Raw genomic sequence first — 15082 nt, 5'->3', positions numbered from 1 at the left:
GGGTGAAAAGTAAACAAACTCAGCCAGGAAGAAGAAGCATATAAAAAGCAAAAGAAACAAATCAACAAAAAAGAACCATTTAATAAATTATGCGCCACTAAAGGCATTCAAAAAGTAGAAGTGCATACATATATATTTATTTATTATTCATTGTCTACTTCTTTCTGTTTTACATTATAATAAGCAACTCACTCTCCAAATTTCTTATTTCTATACAAAGTGGCCGAATTGATCCTTTTCGCGGTTTTTTTTTTTTAATATTTTGTATTATATTTATCGAAATAGTGCGATATCGATGGAAATCAGATGGCTATTTCACTTGCAAATTTTGGCGCCTTAAGATTATTTCAAATTGTTTGTTGCAAATCTTAAAAAAAAAAAGTAAAAAAAATGAAAGGAAATAGACCGAGAATGTTTAATAAAAATCGACAAAACGATCAATTTGGCAACTTTGTATAGAAATATGATCGTTACAGGTCGAAGTAGAGGCATTTGACGAATTCTAAATAAAACCTATGTATGTATACTTGTGCCGTATAATTTACTGAATTGTCATTTTTTCGGTTGGTTTGTTTCTATTGCTTTTGTTATTCTTCTTCTTCCTGTCTGAGTATGTTTACTTTTCACCCCTAAACAGCTGTTCGCGTGATGCAGTCTTGGTGTAAGCACTTGCATCAAAAGCAGATTGAAGCAGATTCACTAGGTCAAAATAGAATATAATCAGCCGATTTCCGTTGATATCGAAATAAATATATAATATATATAAATATATACTAAAAAAAATTATTTTCGCATCATTGATCATGCGACCCATTAGCCATCCCTTTCTTACACACAGTCACGTATGGAACGATGCGGGGTAAGGTTCTACTTATAGGAAATTTTCAGTAACTTTCGAAACTTGGTATTTATCAACATTAAAACAAATGTTCCAACTTGGTTTAAAAAAAATTATCGAAGGGACTAATATTTTTAATAATTAATAATTTGTTATTACTTTGATACCTAACTTAAGAAATCGATACATCGATTGTGGCATCGATACGTGTCCGCCACTAGCTAGTAGCTGTTAAGTTCATCTGTTAATTCCTTAGGCGACCCTGGCAACAATTAGTTTTGTTGTCGCGCACGTAATATCAACATATAAGTTTCACGATGAAAACAGCCGTTCTTGGTGGCGGTATCAGTGGCTTATCAGCCGGATATTATATACTACGCAGATTTGGCAAACCATTCACAATTTACGAGGCCTCGCCGCGAGTCGGTGGATGGATTCGGTCAGAATGGCATAAGAACCAGGGATTTTTTTTCGAATCCGGACCACGGACCATACGGCCCAAAGGATTGCCGGGTGCCAATACATTGGAGCTGGTGGAGGAGCTGCAACTGCCAATTAAACCTATACCCAGCAGTCATGCGTCTGCCAGGAATCGAATGCTTTATGCCAAGAATCAGATCTGTATGCTGCCAAACAGTCCAAAGGGCTTAGTTAGCGTCGTGCCTCCGTTTTCGAAGCCACTGTACAGAGCACTCATCCACGACTTAACCACAGCCGACAGTGTAGTGGCCAAAAACCAGGATGAGTCCATTTACAGCTTCGTGCAAAGAAGATTTGGTAAAGAGATAGCCGACTATGCTATTAGTCCAATGATTTGTGGTATTTGTGCTGGCGACGCACGGGAGATAAGTGTACGATTCCTCATGGAATCCATTTTCGAGCACGAACAAAAGTATGGCGGCGTTCTAAAGGGTCTTTTGTACTCGCGCTTCAATGATAAATATAATGCTCTAAAAGACAAAATTCAAGTCGAGTCCAACTTATACAAACGAGCTTGCAAAGAGAAGTGGGCCATGTATAGTCTGGAGGATGGTCTGGAACAACTGCCGCGCAGCCTACGCAAGTATCTGACAGAGCGCAATGTGAATGTCCAGTTAAACAGCAAATGTCATAATCTGCGCTTCAATGGTGCTGACAAAGCAGTAATGAGCTTCAAAAATACAGATGTGCCAGTTTCGCATGTGGTCAGCTCACTGCCCGCTTACCAATTGGCGCAGCTGACGAAAGCGCAGCATCCATCGCTGTCGGCTCAACTATTGAGCATTCCTTACGTAGATGTCGTCGTAGTCAACTTACAGTACGACAATGATCAATTGTTGAAGCACAATGGGTTTGGTCTACTGGTGCCGCCGGTGGAGAATTTGCCTGTGTTGGGCATAATATTCGACAGCTGCTGCTTCGACATGGCTGGAAACACGGTGATCACCGTAATGATGGGTGGGCACTGGTTCGATAAATGGTTTGGACAGCAACCGCCTCCAAGCCAGAAGGAACTGCGGGACGTGGCGCAGCAGCAAGTGCGCCGCATACTGGGCATTATGGAGGATCCAAAGTTCAGTCGGGTGCACACCTTGCACAAGTGCATTCCTCAGTATACCGTGGGTCACAAGCGACGCGTGCAGGGCATCAGGGAATACATTAAAAGCTATAAGCTGCCATTGTCGCTGTGTGGAGCAGCATACGATGGCGTAGGCATCAACGATGTTATTTTGTCTGCGCGCAATCAAGTGGATAACTTGCTGGAAATCTAAAAGTAAATTAGTGGTTACAGGCTTAAGGCTTATAAGCAATCTACGTGTATATCTGACTGGTGAATTGTCCAAGCGCCGACCGGCAATACGAGCAATGAAGATACAATTTTTTTTAGTTTACGAGACTTAAGGCCGGATTCCAACTCTTACAAATTTTAAATTATAATTAGTCCGAGAACAAAACGTTCAGCGTATATTTCTTCTTTAAGCTCAATTAAGACATAAACCGAGGGCTTTGGCGCTACAGGTAAACTTGTCGCGTTTAATCATAATTTTAGCAAACTGGCTAATTATTTTTATATACAATAATGTATTTCTAAATCATTCATTTACCAAATCCACCCAGACAGGGAGGACTCTTCTCCGGTTCATGATCGGGCTGCCATTGCTTTGGTGTCTTTGCCTCGATGGACAGAGCGTGCATAAACTCGAATCCCGCTGCCTCAAGCGCTTTCTTTATTGTATCATTAACTAATCTATGGCGCTGCAAAAAATTGGATTTGCAAATTACTACATTAAGACTCATTTAGAAAGCTCACCTTGATCAGCGTCAAATCGTTAAATTTGTCGGACACAACAAGTACTCGAAAATGAGATTCGGCCTGCTTCGGAGTGTTATGCATTGGCGATTCATTTGAAACGTCTAAAAACAGAGGCTTCAACTCTGTTGTTAATGCTTTCCTCATGGCCGTCTCTATGGGTGGATACTGCTGTTTTTCCTGTGACATTTTTGCTATCGAATATTTGCTAATTGATGTGCCGCTTCTTCCAGAAACTCTAGCCAAATGACGAAAACTAACACCAAACATATTTTTCCAAATATCTGCTCTCAGCTCTCAATTACATAAACAAAGTGACAGCCGGCTCTGAAGTGGTATCGATTATCGACCATTATTTCCGTCATCGATACTCAAATTTTAAGATAGCATATCGATAAAAATTCAAACCGAATAGATTACATTCTATTTGCACGAAGTACATCTGCTTCAATGATGAAGTGTTCACACAAAAACTGCATCACTCGAACAGCTGTGAAAATGTAAACAAACTCAGGCAGGAAGAAGTAAAATAATAAAAGCAATACAAACAAATCAACCAAAAAAAAGCAATTTATTAAATTGTGTGCCACTTAGGGCATTAAAAAGTAAAAGTATATTTACATTTTATTTAGGATTCATTAATTGACTACTAATTTACGTTTAACATCATAATAAGCAACTCGGTCTGCAACTATCATATTTCTATACAAAGTGTCCAAATTGATCTTGACGGTTTTCCTTTCTTTTTTTCAACTTTGCTTTTTATATTTTGAAGAATTTCAAAATAATTTGAAATAATTTTAAGCCGCCAAAATTTGCAAGTTAAATAACCAGCTGATTGGCATCGATATCGCACTTATAAGATAAATATACCCAAATACTAGCCAAAATACATTTTTAAAATCATTGCTGATTCAGCAATGCTGAATGATCAGCGATGCAGCTCCATTAGCCATCTTTCTCTTACACACAGAGCTTATGAAATGATGCGGCGGAAGATTCTCCTTAACGGAAATTGCTATGATGCAGCTTAGTCTAAACAGCATATAAGAGAAGTATTAAATGTATTTAAACCGTGGATTTAATGTAATGTTTTCACTTAAAATATATGTTTTCTATTTATTTTATTTTTTTTATATATTTAAAATTGTAATTTGACTGTGCAGTACTGGACTCTAAGTATTAACTCTAAATACATTAGCTCAGTTAGCATTATTATTTATAATTTTTGTTTTACCAAATCGGATTTTCAATAAAATCTAAAGAACCCAAAAATGTATTTTTAATAGTTTTTAACCATGTATTTTCACAAATGACCTGCTCAGTTTAGACACAATATTGTGAATTGTTAGCGTTCGTGGATGACATTACTATGTTCCTACAATAACAAGGCCATTCGTCATCAAGTTGCGAAGAGGTCTTGGGATTTTTCAGTCATATTGCATATTGAACTTTTTTAATTTAATTTGCCCTAAATATTTTGTTATGGGTTTCTAGAGTTAATCTTTATTCAGCTCCACTCTGACTGTACGGCAATAACATCGATAGATTTACTGGTATTGATTATTTTCAAGACCCATCATGAGCTTCTGATTTATTTTGTAATAAAACGTTTATGGTATAATTTTATCCAACAGAGTAATACAAACTTACTGATTTTAAATATTTAATGCAATAGGCTTTTGTGCGAAAAAGCTGTAAGAGAACATGTTTTTAATAGAAAAATAGTATGTCTAGAACAATTAAACAGCAGTTGGGGAGAGTACAGCGTGCGTCTTGTATCTTTACATTCCTTAATAGGAATTCGCTGATCACACTAATAATCAACCAGCTTCTTTAGCTTAGGAGGTGCAGATATAACCACCCGTCCTCGATTCCCTCCACCACTAAAGCTACTTCCATGTGGATGAGGTTCTTTCTCTCGACTGGCGTAGGAGCGATCGTACTGCTGTTGTCTATATCGTTCCCGTTCGCGCATCCTCTCCATGCTTCGTTCACGTATTCGACGTCGCCGTGATTGAGATTGACTGCGCCGGCTTCGGGAGGGTCTTCGATCTCGGCTTCCGCTTCGTCGCCGACTATGTGATCGTCTTTTTCGTTCGATCCGACTAGCGCTACGTCTACTGCGCGAACGCGAGCATTGTCTTCGATTACGGCTTCGGCTGCGAGATCTCCGTTTTCGTTGCGCTCGATTTGTGCTGCTGCGGGAACGTGATCGCTGGTTCCGATTCCGACTATGACTCTGATTGAGACTGGGACTTACACTGCGACTGTGACTGTGACTACGTAATCTACTACGATGCAGGGATGATGTGGCTAGGCGACTTGGTACCTCCGAGCCTCCAGACTCTCCCTCACTATCTGAAAGTTTGCCGCTGGAGGGAGTTCCATACTTATGTCGCAGTTCACGGCGCCTGTGAATAAAGAGATGTGAGAGGGCCGAAAAAAGCAAAACACGAAACAGCAACTAAGCCACTCACAACTGATTACTCACCTGCGCCTCAACTTTAGGGCTAATTCTCGCATCTCATCCTCACGCTCCTGCTGCAGCTGTCGCTCCCGTTCTGTTTTTTCAATCTCTGCCCTTTTATCAGCCTTATCTGCAAAATAAGAATGAATTTTAGTCACAGCTCATCGTGTACATGTTTTTTCTTGTATTTTTGAACTCCACACTACACTTCTCGCTGGCTTACATTGCCTGTTAAGCAGATTTTGCATCTTGCGCTTGAGACGCTCTCGTAGATTGGGTCTTCCGGAAACAGCTAATGAGCCAGATCCCTGTAAAAGTTACTTGTTTATTATTTAGTTATCAAGAATTCCAAAAGTGTAGGTGGTGTTGGAGTCAGTTTTTTTTTTAATAGTCGAAAGTGTCATAGCGTAAAAATTAAAAAAAATAAATTGACATCTCGAAAATTCGATATAAGATAATTATTGAAAGATGCTCAACTACAAGTTACCCTGTGTTCGTCATGAATATGTCAGTTTGCTTTTTTCTTGTCCTTTTTTCGATTCTTTAATTTCAATATTTAATGAAATGTCGTTGGTAAATTGAATGTATATGTTCATTGTAATTTGTCAAACTATCTCTGAACTATTTTAAAAATGCATATACTATTTATCTTATTGATGAATCTAACTATCACATAATGGTTGTAAAATTGTCCAGGATAAGTCAACCGTTATTTTAATAGCCATTGGAGGATATTGAGTGATTCACATTATTTCGACAATTAAGAGGCATGAAATTTTGTGGTGTACTCCAGTTAATTGAGGCAATGAGACACTTTGGCTTTGCTTACTGACTTTGGTTTCGGTAGCAGAACTATATTTGCCTGTTTGATTACCCGTGCTGGATGACAACGGCTGCGAACGCTCCGAACTGGAAAATACAATAAATTAATTTGTCAGTCAAATCAATCGCAATGCAAAACTTAGCGAGGGATAATCAAAAATAGCTTTCTCTGCTTTGCTGGTCCTCAACTTTACCACAAGGCTGTTGCCTTCACTTACGCAGTATCCAAGTCCAACTCGTCGGAGTCATCATGATCTCGATCTCGGTTGCGCAATAGAGATTTGCTTGAGTGTTGTTGTTGCTTGACAGTCGACGCCTCAGCATCCTCGGCACCGCTTGCCTCGCTGCTTTCGGCCGACGAAGATGATGTGTCGTTACCGCGCTTGCGTCCATAGTATCGTTTAAGTGGAGGAGGAGGTGGCTCCGTAACTGCTGGCTGTTGCACATCTGCAAATACAGCTTTCTGACTATTTGATGTCGTTGTCATATTGAGGACTCTAGTTGGCAGCGGATAGCTGATCATAGGCACTGTTGATGCTGATGCTAATGATGATAGTGATTGGTTAATTGCTTTTTGATGCAACTGCAGTTGTTCCTGCCTAATTGGCAGCGAAGGCGCAGCAGCAGCCGAAACTGTAGCTGTAGCCGTTGATGTCAACGTCGTCGTGGTTATGGTACTAAGGCATATTGTTTTTTGGGCGGCAGGCGACGTTGCAATTTGCTTAGCATTCAATTGTGCGCGATACCGTCGGCTGGAACAAGAACGCGAGCACGAACGTGTGCGAGACCGGGAATGGGAGCGAGAACGGGTTCGTCGCCTTCGATTCGCTGCATAAGAGCTAGCGCTCGAGCTACGCGAGGAATAAGAATAGCGCTTTCGCGATCTTTTATAACTGGGACTACGTGAGGCGTATCGTTGACGGGAACTCGAGCGTGTGCGCGATCGAGAGTGTGAACGAGAACGTGAACGGGAACGGGAATGGGATCGTAATTTGGCGTAGTATCGAGATCTTCGCCGGCTGCGAGTGCGACTGCGGCTGCGACGATGGTAGCTACGACGTTGATTTGGACGTCGATCTCGAGTGGGACTGCGCGATTTACTTTGCGAAGAGCGTCGATTGCGTCCACTGCGTTTTGCAGTGTCGTTCATTAACTTCAGTTTGTCCAAGTTGTCTTTGACCTTCTGTGCATAGGACACAGAAGCAGCTGCTCCAACATTGCTGGCATTGATGCACGATTCACCCAACGTCTGGCCGGGCTTGGTTAGATTGATAGTGATCTTCGAATGCGGCTGCATCTCGTCCTCTCCCCCGAATGAGGTTATATACGTGATCTTTTCACCACCACCTTCAGCTGGCGATGGTGAACGCGACTCCGAGTCTTCATCCTTGGCCTTATTCTTGCCTTGATCCTCTTTGGCCGCATAACTCGGTGGACTAAAAGGTCGATTGGCAATGCGACGTTCCTTTTGCGCTCGCCGCTCCCGCCGCGATTTCCGACCACTCAACAGCATCTTCTCCTGTTCCTCCTCGCGAGCGATGCGCAGCGCGTCCGCTTCATCGGCATCTTTGGTGAGATGCGAGAAGAAATCGTTGCTTTTCATGCCATAGTTGCGACCACAGGCGTTCAGCTCGTGCGCTTGCGCCGTGTCAAGTTTGCTAATATCTATAGACACATCCATATCTATGTCTGAGTCCGATTCATCTGAATTCTCTCCTAGTTTTTCTCCAGCCGCAACGCTACCTATAGTGGTGACAGCGCCACTTGTGGCTGCCACTGCAGCAGCTCCAGCTGCTGTGCCAAAGGGCTGCGGACCAATGGCAACTGTGGCTACCGCATCACTTACATCGTCGTAGGAGTAACCTATAGTGGCGCCACCACCGCTGCTACTACTCTTTTGTTTCTTCTTGTTCAAATTGCGCTCAGTCTCAAGTTGGGCGTTGGCGCCAAACTGCTCCTCTAGATACAATTGATGAAGGAACTTGTCCTCGCTAACATTAAGGAAATCGTTCTGGGCCAGGATCCGATAGCGTTCATAGTTCAATTGACGCTCCTCGGCCGTTAAACATGCATCAGCCTCTGCGTCTGCATTGCCACCCCCTTTGACAACAGGTGCAATATAGTCGAGATGGGCGCGCACATCAAAGCGATCGATGAGATTATCCTGCTGTCCCTGCCAAGGAACACTGCAAAGTCACAGAGAATTTATTAGTTTTCTTCAATTACAATTATAATGTATGGTCAGTTTATTATTTGTGCATTCAATATCACTTGCATGATTGCATCGCCATCCCCGGCGGCCGCCACAGCTGGATCAAGATAGATTTTGCTTCGCCGGCCATGCAGTTGCAGGAATTGTGTTGGATCGGCTTGGATCTTATCATAGAAGTATTGGCGACGCTCGGCACGCTTTCGATAGTCGACGATGAGGCCGCGAATGCGTCGTTCCTGCTTGCGAGCCTCGTGCCACATAATTATCCATGAAAAATTAAAACCACCAAATGCGAAGATATTTTTTCACAGTAACAGAAACCGAAACAGCAAGAGAAACTGAAACAGAGTCACACACGTTGGGCCGGCAAAGTTAATCTGTTTTTCAATAGCTCGGCTCGTTTCCATTTCGTCTCTATGACATGAAGTCAGTGTTGAGAAACGCACTGAAACGACGCCCTGAACCGGAACTGGTTGGGTTTGATTGTTCACGTACGTTTGGTTGCGCGGCATACCAAAAACTAATTGGGGTTAATTAAGTGAACAGGATAGGGTTGCATGTATATTTTTTGTTTATGAAAATGACTAAAAATTGTATATATATATAAATTTAAAAGCCGGTCTTACGAAGCGATGTTGACAGGCATTTCTACGCATGCGCTGTTTCACAGTGGGGTTGGGGTGGAAACGGAAATAAAGAGGATAGTAAATAAGAGGCAAAACTGGAATGAGCCACAACAAAACGATTGTAAGTTGCCGCCGTCTTCACACAAATGTAAAAATATACATATAGCATAACTAAAACAGGATAACAATAAAACAGTTAAAGGTGGAACTAGCGCAACCAGTTTGCCGAATCCAGTTTATCATCTAATGTCTGGTAGACGTTATTATCTCGGAGCAGAGCAACGTGCACAATTAAATACCTCCGGCGACGACGATAAGAGCTGTCATGATGATGAGCCCTTATATTCTTACGACGGCAACAACAACAACAGCAACAACACAGTGAGCAATGTGAATGACCCGGAACCGGACGCTGACAAGGACGACGACTCGGAGTTGCAAGACGTACCATACTCGTCCAGCAGCATTGATCGCAGTTCAATCGGCTCCATTCCCTGGGCAGATGATGCCATCAAGAAGAATAAACTCGATTGGGAGCGGGTCGACCGAATGCTTAGTGGGGAGGAGATTCTTCCGGAACAGCAGGAGGTTGAATTGCGTCATGAGATTGCCGATTGGCAAAGAAAATTCCCAAGCTTACTGGCACGCAAAGCGAAGCCTTTGAAGCAACATAGTTTCGACAATTGCCGTCATAATACCGCATTGCTGCCAGATGATGCCGGCGATATAGATTCCATATCAGATCTTAGCCTAAGCTCGCTTGATGAGTTCGATGAGAAAAATGGGCATGGGGTTGTGGATGAGGATGGCGATGACGATGATGATGATGATGGATTGCTGACACCAACCGTCGAACGGCAGCAGGCATCATCTTCAACTACTCGAAATCGGACCTATGTACGACCTGATCAGCAGAATCTTGTATCGATGCTCGACAGGGATTTGCGGATCACATCTGTGGCCCTCAATTTGCGAAAGCGTCACGAACACTTTGAACACCAGCAGCCTGCAACGCAGGCTTCCACAATGCCTCAATCAGCAACAGTGTCTCGCTTCCGATCTCGCATTCGAATGCCCCCCATTCTTAATGTTTTGGATTCGAATCGGCGCTTTCGCGGTCTTTTGAAAAACCAGAGCTTTGTGCAATTGACGCAGGTGCAGGTACAAAAACAGTTGCAGCCAAAATCGGCGGCTTGGACGTATGCGAGCAACGCTGGGCGACGGCAACAAGCTGGCGTTCGATCGGCTTGGAATATGCCTATGGCAGCTAGCCGATTCCTAAATAATAAGCATAGCATTGTGCTCCCATCGCTAAACCGTCAAAAGGATTTTACTCCAACAGCAACAACATCTAGTCAAAGCATTGCTAGCAGCAACAACAGTTCTTTGTTGGGCTCATCACTCTACGCCACAGAGCACAATATCCAGCATCCGCATTTGCATCATCTTGGAAAGACCTTGGTCACGACCAGTGCAAATACTCCTTCAACAGGTCGCTCCATATCCGCGGCAATTCATCATCCGCGCTCGGAGTTTTCTACCAGTAGTGCCTTTTATATACCGTATAGTGCCTCAAAATTCAAAGCCTTTAAGTAGCCAAAACTCAACTTGTATACAAAAAAAAAAAAAAAACAGCAATAAAGTTTAACCTAAACTAAACAATTTTCGATTGTAATGTACTATATCAATCTACTATGTCACTAGTCAACAGCCAACAGTCTGATAACCTACAGAACGCAATTTCCAAGCACACGTTTAAAAAATTAATTAATTGTTTAATGTTTTTTATTTCGCAACATATTTTTACAGACATGAATTGTTCTATCCCATTTTCAGTGTAGCATATAGTGTAGCATATACCCGATATTCACTGTAGATGCATATGACTGGCAGACAAATAATCACGCAAATTGTAATCACAGGCCTATATTGTCGAGACGTAGTCGGCCGTCGTTCTCAGTGAGGTAAAGTGTGTCAGCTAGACATTGCTCAGTAATTAGCTCCTCAACACGATCGTTCATCTGAACAAAGATAGAATGCGAGATTATAATGATATGCTTGATACTTAATTACTTCATTAAATTGCTATTTGCTGCTTACTCCTTTGGCCTTGCGGTCGTTTAATACTGCGGGATATTTGAAGGATGGTCCAAAGTTGACGCTGACTGTGGCGCTCTTGTGTATCGATATGGCTGGAAAATAGCTGCCAGCATAAATGTCTTCAAAGGCAACACCCTGCGAATGGCCATTTTTGAAGAACTCGATGCGACTTCCTTGCAGGATATGAAGATTTTTAAGAGTCTCGGTAATTTTGTCTTTGTCTTCATAATACAAATGCGATTTGAATTTAACAAGTGGCTAGATGATCAAAGTCAAGGAGAAAAAACTGCAATATATGTACATATATAATTAAATAGATGAAATCGACTTACGCGATCCTTAAATGTGTTGGGCAGGTAGTCCATTGAGTGCAGCTCCGGCAGTTCAATAAGCAAGCCCAGTGTATCGCCTTCACCATATGACGCACTGTAGTGCTTCCCCTGGCTCTCGGTGAATCGCGTACCCTTGCGCGATCGCCAAGAGTATCCAAACTTGTCGTAGCCCAGCGGTGCTTGCAAGTTGCCGTATTCTCTGCCCCAACCGATGCGTGTAGCGGCACCTTCTGGCATCTCCTCAATTGTAATCTCATAGTACCAGCGACCACGATTCACAGCTGCAAGTTCAACAGACAATGGCAATGATTCAAGGATGTTTAGATTAAATATCAAGCGTTTACTTACAATGAGTTGCGCGTACCTGTGAGTAGCCACGCTCACCAGTCACCGCAAGGCGATCCTCGCTAATTCTAAGCTGTGGTGCTCGATCGTGCAGCGCCAGGAGAACCACCTGCGGAACCAGGGTGCGATATAACCACCCGGGTATAGGCTTGCCCGCCCAGTCGGAGCTCTCATCGAACTCCTGGCGGAATGGTGCATGTGGATCTGGCTCGGCAAGTATGTAGCGATATCCATCCTTATTAAATGGATGTTCCAGCGGATATCCGTGGGCTGGCAGCTTGACATTTGCTGCGATATCGGAGCTTGGGCGTCCCTTTTTGCCTGTTGGACCTCCAGAATCAGTCCCAGGGAACTTGCGCTTCTGTCTATTATTTTTCGCAAGAGTGGCTGCAAAAATGAATACAACATTATCATTCATATTTATGAATTAAATGTAATTAAAAGAGTGTTTCGCATTGATAATAATATCTATTTTATCAAAATAATATGTTCTATATATAAAGAAATGAATGAATCTAAATCCATGAGAAACACTAAGTGATCCACGATGACGTATCTGCTCTTTTTATACCCGCTACCCATGGGGTAGAAGTGTATAACTTTGTGCCGACAGGAAATGTATGTAACAGGTAGATCTGGATCTGGATCGCAGACTACAAGAGATAGAGCTATAATTTATTTTCGACAGCATTTGCTGTTATTTTTGCCACGCCCACTTTCGCCTCCGCAAATCGACAAAAATCGAACAAGCGTAATTTTAAAGCTAGATTCGCGAATTTTGGTATATACAATAATAACTAACTTTGCGATTCCTGAAAATTTTGTTGCGATCAGATAAAAATTGTCGAAGAAATACATTTGTAAAGGCAAAAACGCCTACTTAGGGTTCTTAGTTACTGTAGCTGACAATCTGGTATTTTTCGCACACCATAGTATGTAGTAGTGTAGTAACATAGTAGTATGTATATAGTATTTTGTGGTATGTATATAGTATTTTTGTGGTATATTATTTTTATGTTGGTATATTTTGAGAAAAAATATCGCGATATTTAGCTTTTATTCAAAATAGGTGGCAGCTATCTCACAGTCGAGCACACTCTTACTTGTTTATAGCTGTAGTTGTAGTTGTCGGTGTAATTGATTTCAACCAGTGTGCCCAGCTTATGTTTTTAATTAGCGATGTTATTGACTTACAGTCCTCCTCGTTGTTAGCCATTGAGGCTGTTGATGTCGACGTCATTAGAAGGACAAGGTATTATATGTATCAGAGTAATATACATACATATATTACATATAAATTGCGTCGTGATTCAGTTAGAATGATAGCACACACAAATGGATTAAATACAAAGTGTTGTTTTATAGAAAATGACTCCACATCAACTAGGACAAGATGCCACACCCACACGATTCAAGCAGTTGAATGTTGTTGATGTTTACTCGATAAATTTATTTGATGTGCTGAGTACTGCAAAACGTAATGATGACGATCAACTTTCGTTTCGATTGTTTGCATTGCAAAAGCAAAGAAAAAACAAAGACAGCAAAGAGAGCAATGCTGAATGTGTGTGTGAGCAGAACGAGAAGCAAACGTCTACCAAAAATAGAGAGCGGCAGTGAGAGAAAAATCACACTTCACGACGAGGAGTATATTTGGAAGACTATGCAAAACAGAATGCGATAAAACTGAATTGCGCCAGTATTAGACTTCGCAATACTTGTCCCAATCAGCATATAAGCTTAATCTCACCCTGTATATATCCATCGTCAGAGAGTCGTAGGGCGCCACTTTTCGTCATGATTTCGTAGTTGGGTTTAATAAGTCGCAGATCTTGATGCACCAATCCGTACATTGCACCGTGCTCTACATGCTCCTCGTAGGTAAAAAGCGTGTTCACATCCTTTACCAAGGATCGATGAACAGTAGAGTACCATGATTGTGTCAGACGGCGCGGCATGGTTGTCATGGCCTCCCAATATTGCTCAATGTACGGTATAATCTCCTTGTCCTTGCTGAACTGAATCTGATGATTACCCTCGCGTTGGGCAGCTTGTTGCATGTTGGCAATGGCACATTGACACATCTGCGATATCGCTGCATCAGAATAAACGATAAAATATCACCTTGCGGATGGATAGATAGATTTACATACTGGCTTGATTTTTGCGAAAGCTTTCTTGACCCGCGCCAGAGCAGTTTTTGCAAACAAATATATAGTTGGTTATGAAGGGAAGTATTCTTCCTTTGCCGAATTGGTGAGTTATGCACGTTTCGTGAATCCAGCGGGAGCACGTTGCGCACAGCAATTCAATAATGTTTAGGTTGCGCTCCTTACCACTGAAGAAAACCAGTTTGTAAATAAATCATAAATCAATCAATAATAACAATATAAGTATATATATGGTTTCGTACCAATAACAAACACCGGCTGCGTTTGGGGTTTCTCTGCTTTCCGAACATAAAATGCCGCCAGCAGACGAGCGTTGTTCCGGCAACTGTGATTTATCGTCCTCCATGCCGAAGTTCAGATCTGAGTTGGCCTCGGTATTTGAATTTGTATCCATTATGCAATCTTCCATCTTCAATATATTTTGTCGACACTTTAATTCACAAAATGTGTAAACAAACAAAAGCTGCAGCAAAATTGGTTTGCCAATGTATCGATGTTGCTACAATCTATGTGTATGACCATAATATGAATTAATAAAAATATACTATTTTGCGTCCTCTTTTTGGCTACTCTATTTTTGGATGTATGTATGTAAAATGCACATTTTGAAATTTTCATTCATTGCAGTGATTGAATTTGGAATAAAAAAAAAAGACATTTGCGTTAACAATTATTTGTTAAAAATAAGGCGGCATGAAATTTTTGACTAGAAATATGAAATCTAGTATTTCGATAGAAAAGGAATTTAATACTCCCCCAAGGGTCACATTGTACCTAATGAATATCGAAAAAAAAACATCGCATGTCACATAGAATATACAATGTCGTACTGCAAACTGATCGACCGCCCACCACACAGTCTGGCCGTCTATCGCT

The 15082-nt window shown here is 41.7% G+C and overlaps 5 protein-coding genes across 11 annotated transcripts; 2 read left to right on the top strand and 3 right to left on the bottom strand.

Moving 5' to 3' along the window:
* Positions 1–1074: 1074 nt before the first annotated feature.
* LOC117574301 (protoporphyrinogen oxidase) lies at positions 1075–2655 on the top strand. Its single transcript, XM_034258107.2, has one exon. The coding sequence runs from the start codon at positions 1156–1158 to the stop codon at positions 2587–2589; it is 1434 nt and encodes a 477-aa protein (XP_034113998.1). The 5' UTR covers positions 1075–1155; the 3' UTR covers positions 2590–2655.
* Positions 2656–2823: 168 nt separating this feature from the next.
* LOC117574305 (bolA-like protein DDB_G0274169) lies at positions 2824–3442 on the bottom strand. Its single transcript, XM_034258113.2, has 2 exons — positions 3129–3442; positions 2824–3073 (listed from the first exon to the last, which is right to left on the bottom strand). Exons 1-2 carry the CDS (start codon positions 3396–3398, stop codon positions 2915–2917), a joined length of 429 nt encoding a protein of 142 aa, XP_034114004.1. The 5' UTR covers positions 3399–3442; the 3' UTR covers positions 2824–2914.
* Positions 3443–4696: 1254 nt separating this feature from the next.
* Positions 4697–9201, bottom strand: LOC117574293 (CLK4-associating serine/arginine rich protein). 5 transcript variants are annotated; one of them, XM_034258089.2, is made up of 6 exons: positions 8696–9196; positions 6639–8606; positions 6432–6507; positions 5822–5906; positions 5623–5728; positions 4697–5542 (listed from the first exon to the last, which is right to left on the bottom strand). In XM_034258089.2, exons 1-6 carry the CDS (start codon positions 8890–8892, stop codon positions 4945–4947), a joined length of 3030 nt encoding a protein of 1009 aa, XP_034113980.1. In that variant the 5' UTR covers positions 8893–9196; the 3' UTR covers positions 4697–4944. The 5 variants fall into 5 exon arrangements, 1 of the variants encoding a protein (XP_034113980.1); XR_007955487.1 differs by having other exon boundaries at positions 5511–5542; positions 6428–6507; positions 8696–9201; XR_007955488.1 differs by having other exon boundaries at positions 5511–5542; positions 6461–6507; positions 8696–9201.
* LOC117574300 (uncharacterized) lies at positions 9161–10912 on the top strand. 2 transcript variants are annotated; one of them, XM_034258105.2, is made up of 2 exons: positions 9161–9379; positions 9455–10912. In XM_034258105.2, exons 1-2 carry the CDS (start codon positions 9265–9267, stop codon positions 10852–10854), a joined length of 1515 nt encoding a protein of 504 aa, XP_034113996.1. In that variant the 5' UTR covers positions 9161–9264; the 3' UTR covers positions 10855–10912. The 2 variants fall into 2 exon arrangements, with proteins under 2 accessions (XP_034113996.1, XP_034113997.1); XM_034258106.2 differs by having other exon boundaries at positions 9230–9379; positions 9439–10912.
* Positions 10913–11029: 117 nt separating this feature from the next.
* On the bottom strand, positions 11030–14901 carry LOC117574295 (set1/Ash2 histone methyltransferase complex subunit ASH2). 2 transcript variants are annotated; one of them, XM_034258097.2, is made up of 7 exons: positions 14449–14901; positions 14189–14373; positions 13786–14130; positions 12039–12422; positions 11691–11971; positions 11359–11616; positions 11030–11279 (listed from the first exon to the last, which is right to left on the bottom strand). In XM_034258097.2, the coding sequence occupies exons 1-7, from the start codon at positions 14613–14615 to the stop codon at positions 11175–11177; spliced, it is 1725 nt and encodes a 574-aa protein (XP_034113988.1). In that variant the 5' UTR covers positions 14616–14901; the 3' UTR covers positions 11030–11174. The 2 variants fall into 2 exon arrangements, with proteins under 2 accessions (XP_034113988.1, XP_034113989.1); XM_034258098.2 differs by lacking the exons at positions 13786–14130; positions 14189–14373; positions 14449–14901 and adding an exon at positions 13230–13465.
* Positions 14902–15082: the final 181 nt, after the last annotated feature.

Source organism: Drosophila albomicans, chromosome 2R (genome assembly GCF_009650485.2).
Source record: "Drosophila albomicans strain 15112-1751.03 chromosome 2R, ASM965048v2, whole genome shotgun sequence".
NCBI lineage: Eukaryota > Metazoa > Arthropoda > Insecta > Diptera > Drosophilidae > Drosophila > Drosophila albomicans.
The sequence above is the reverse complement of the archived record's forward strand: the minus strand, read 5'-3'. Positions and strand labels throughout refer to the sequence as shown.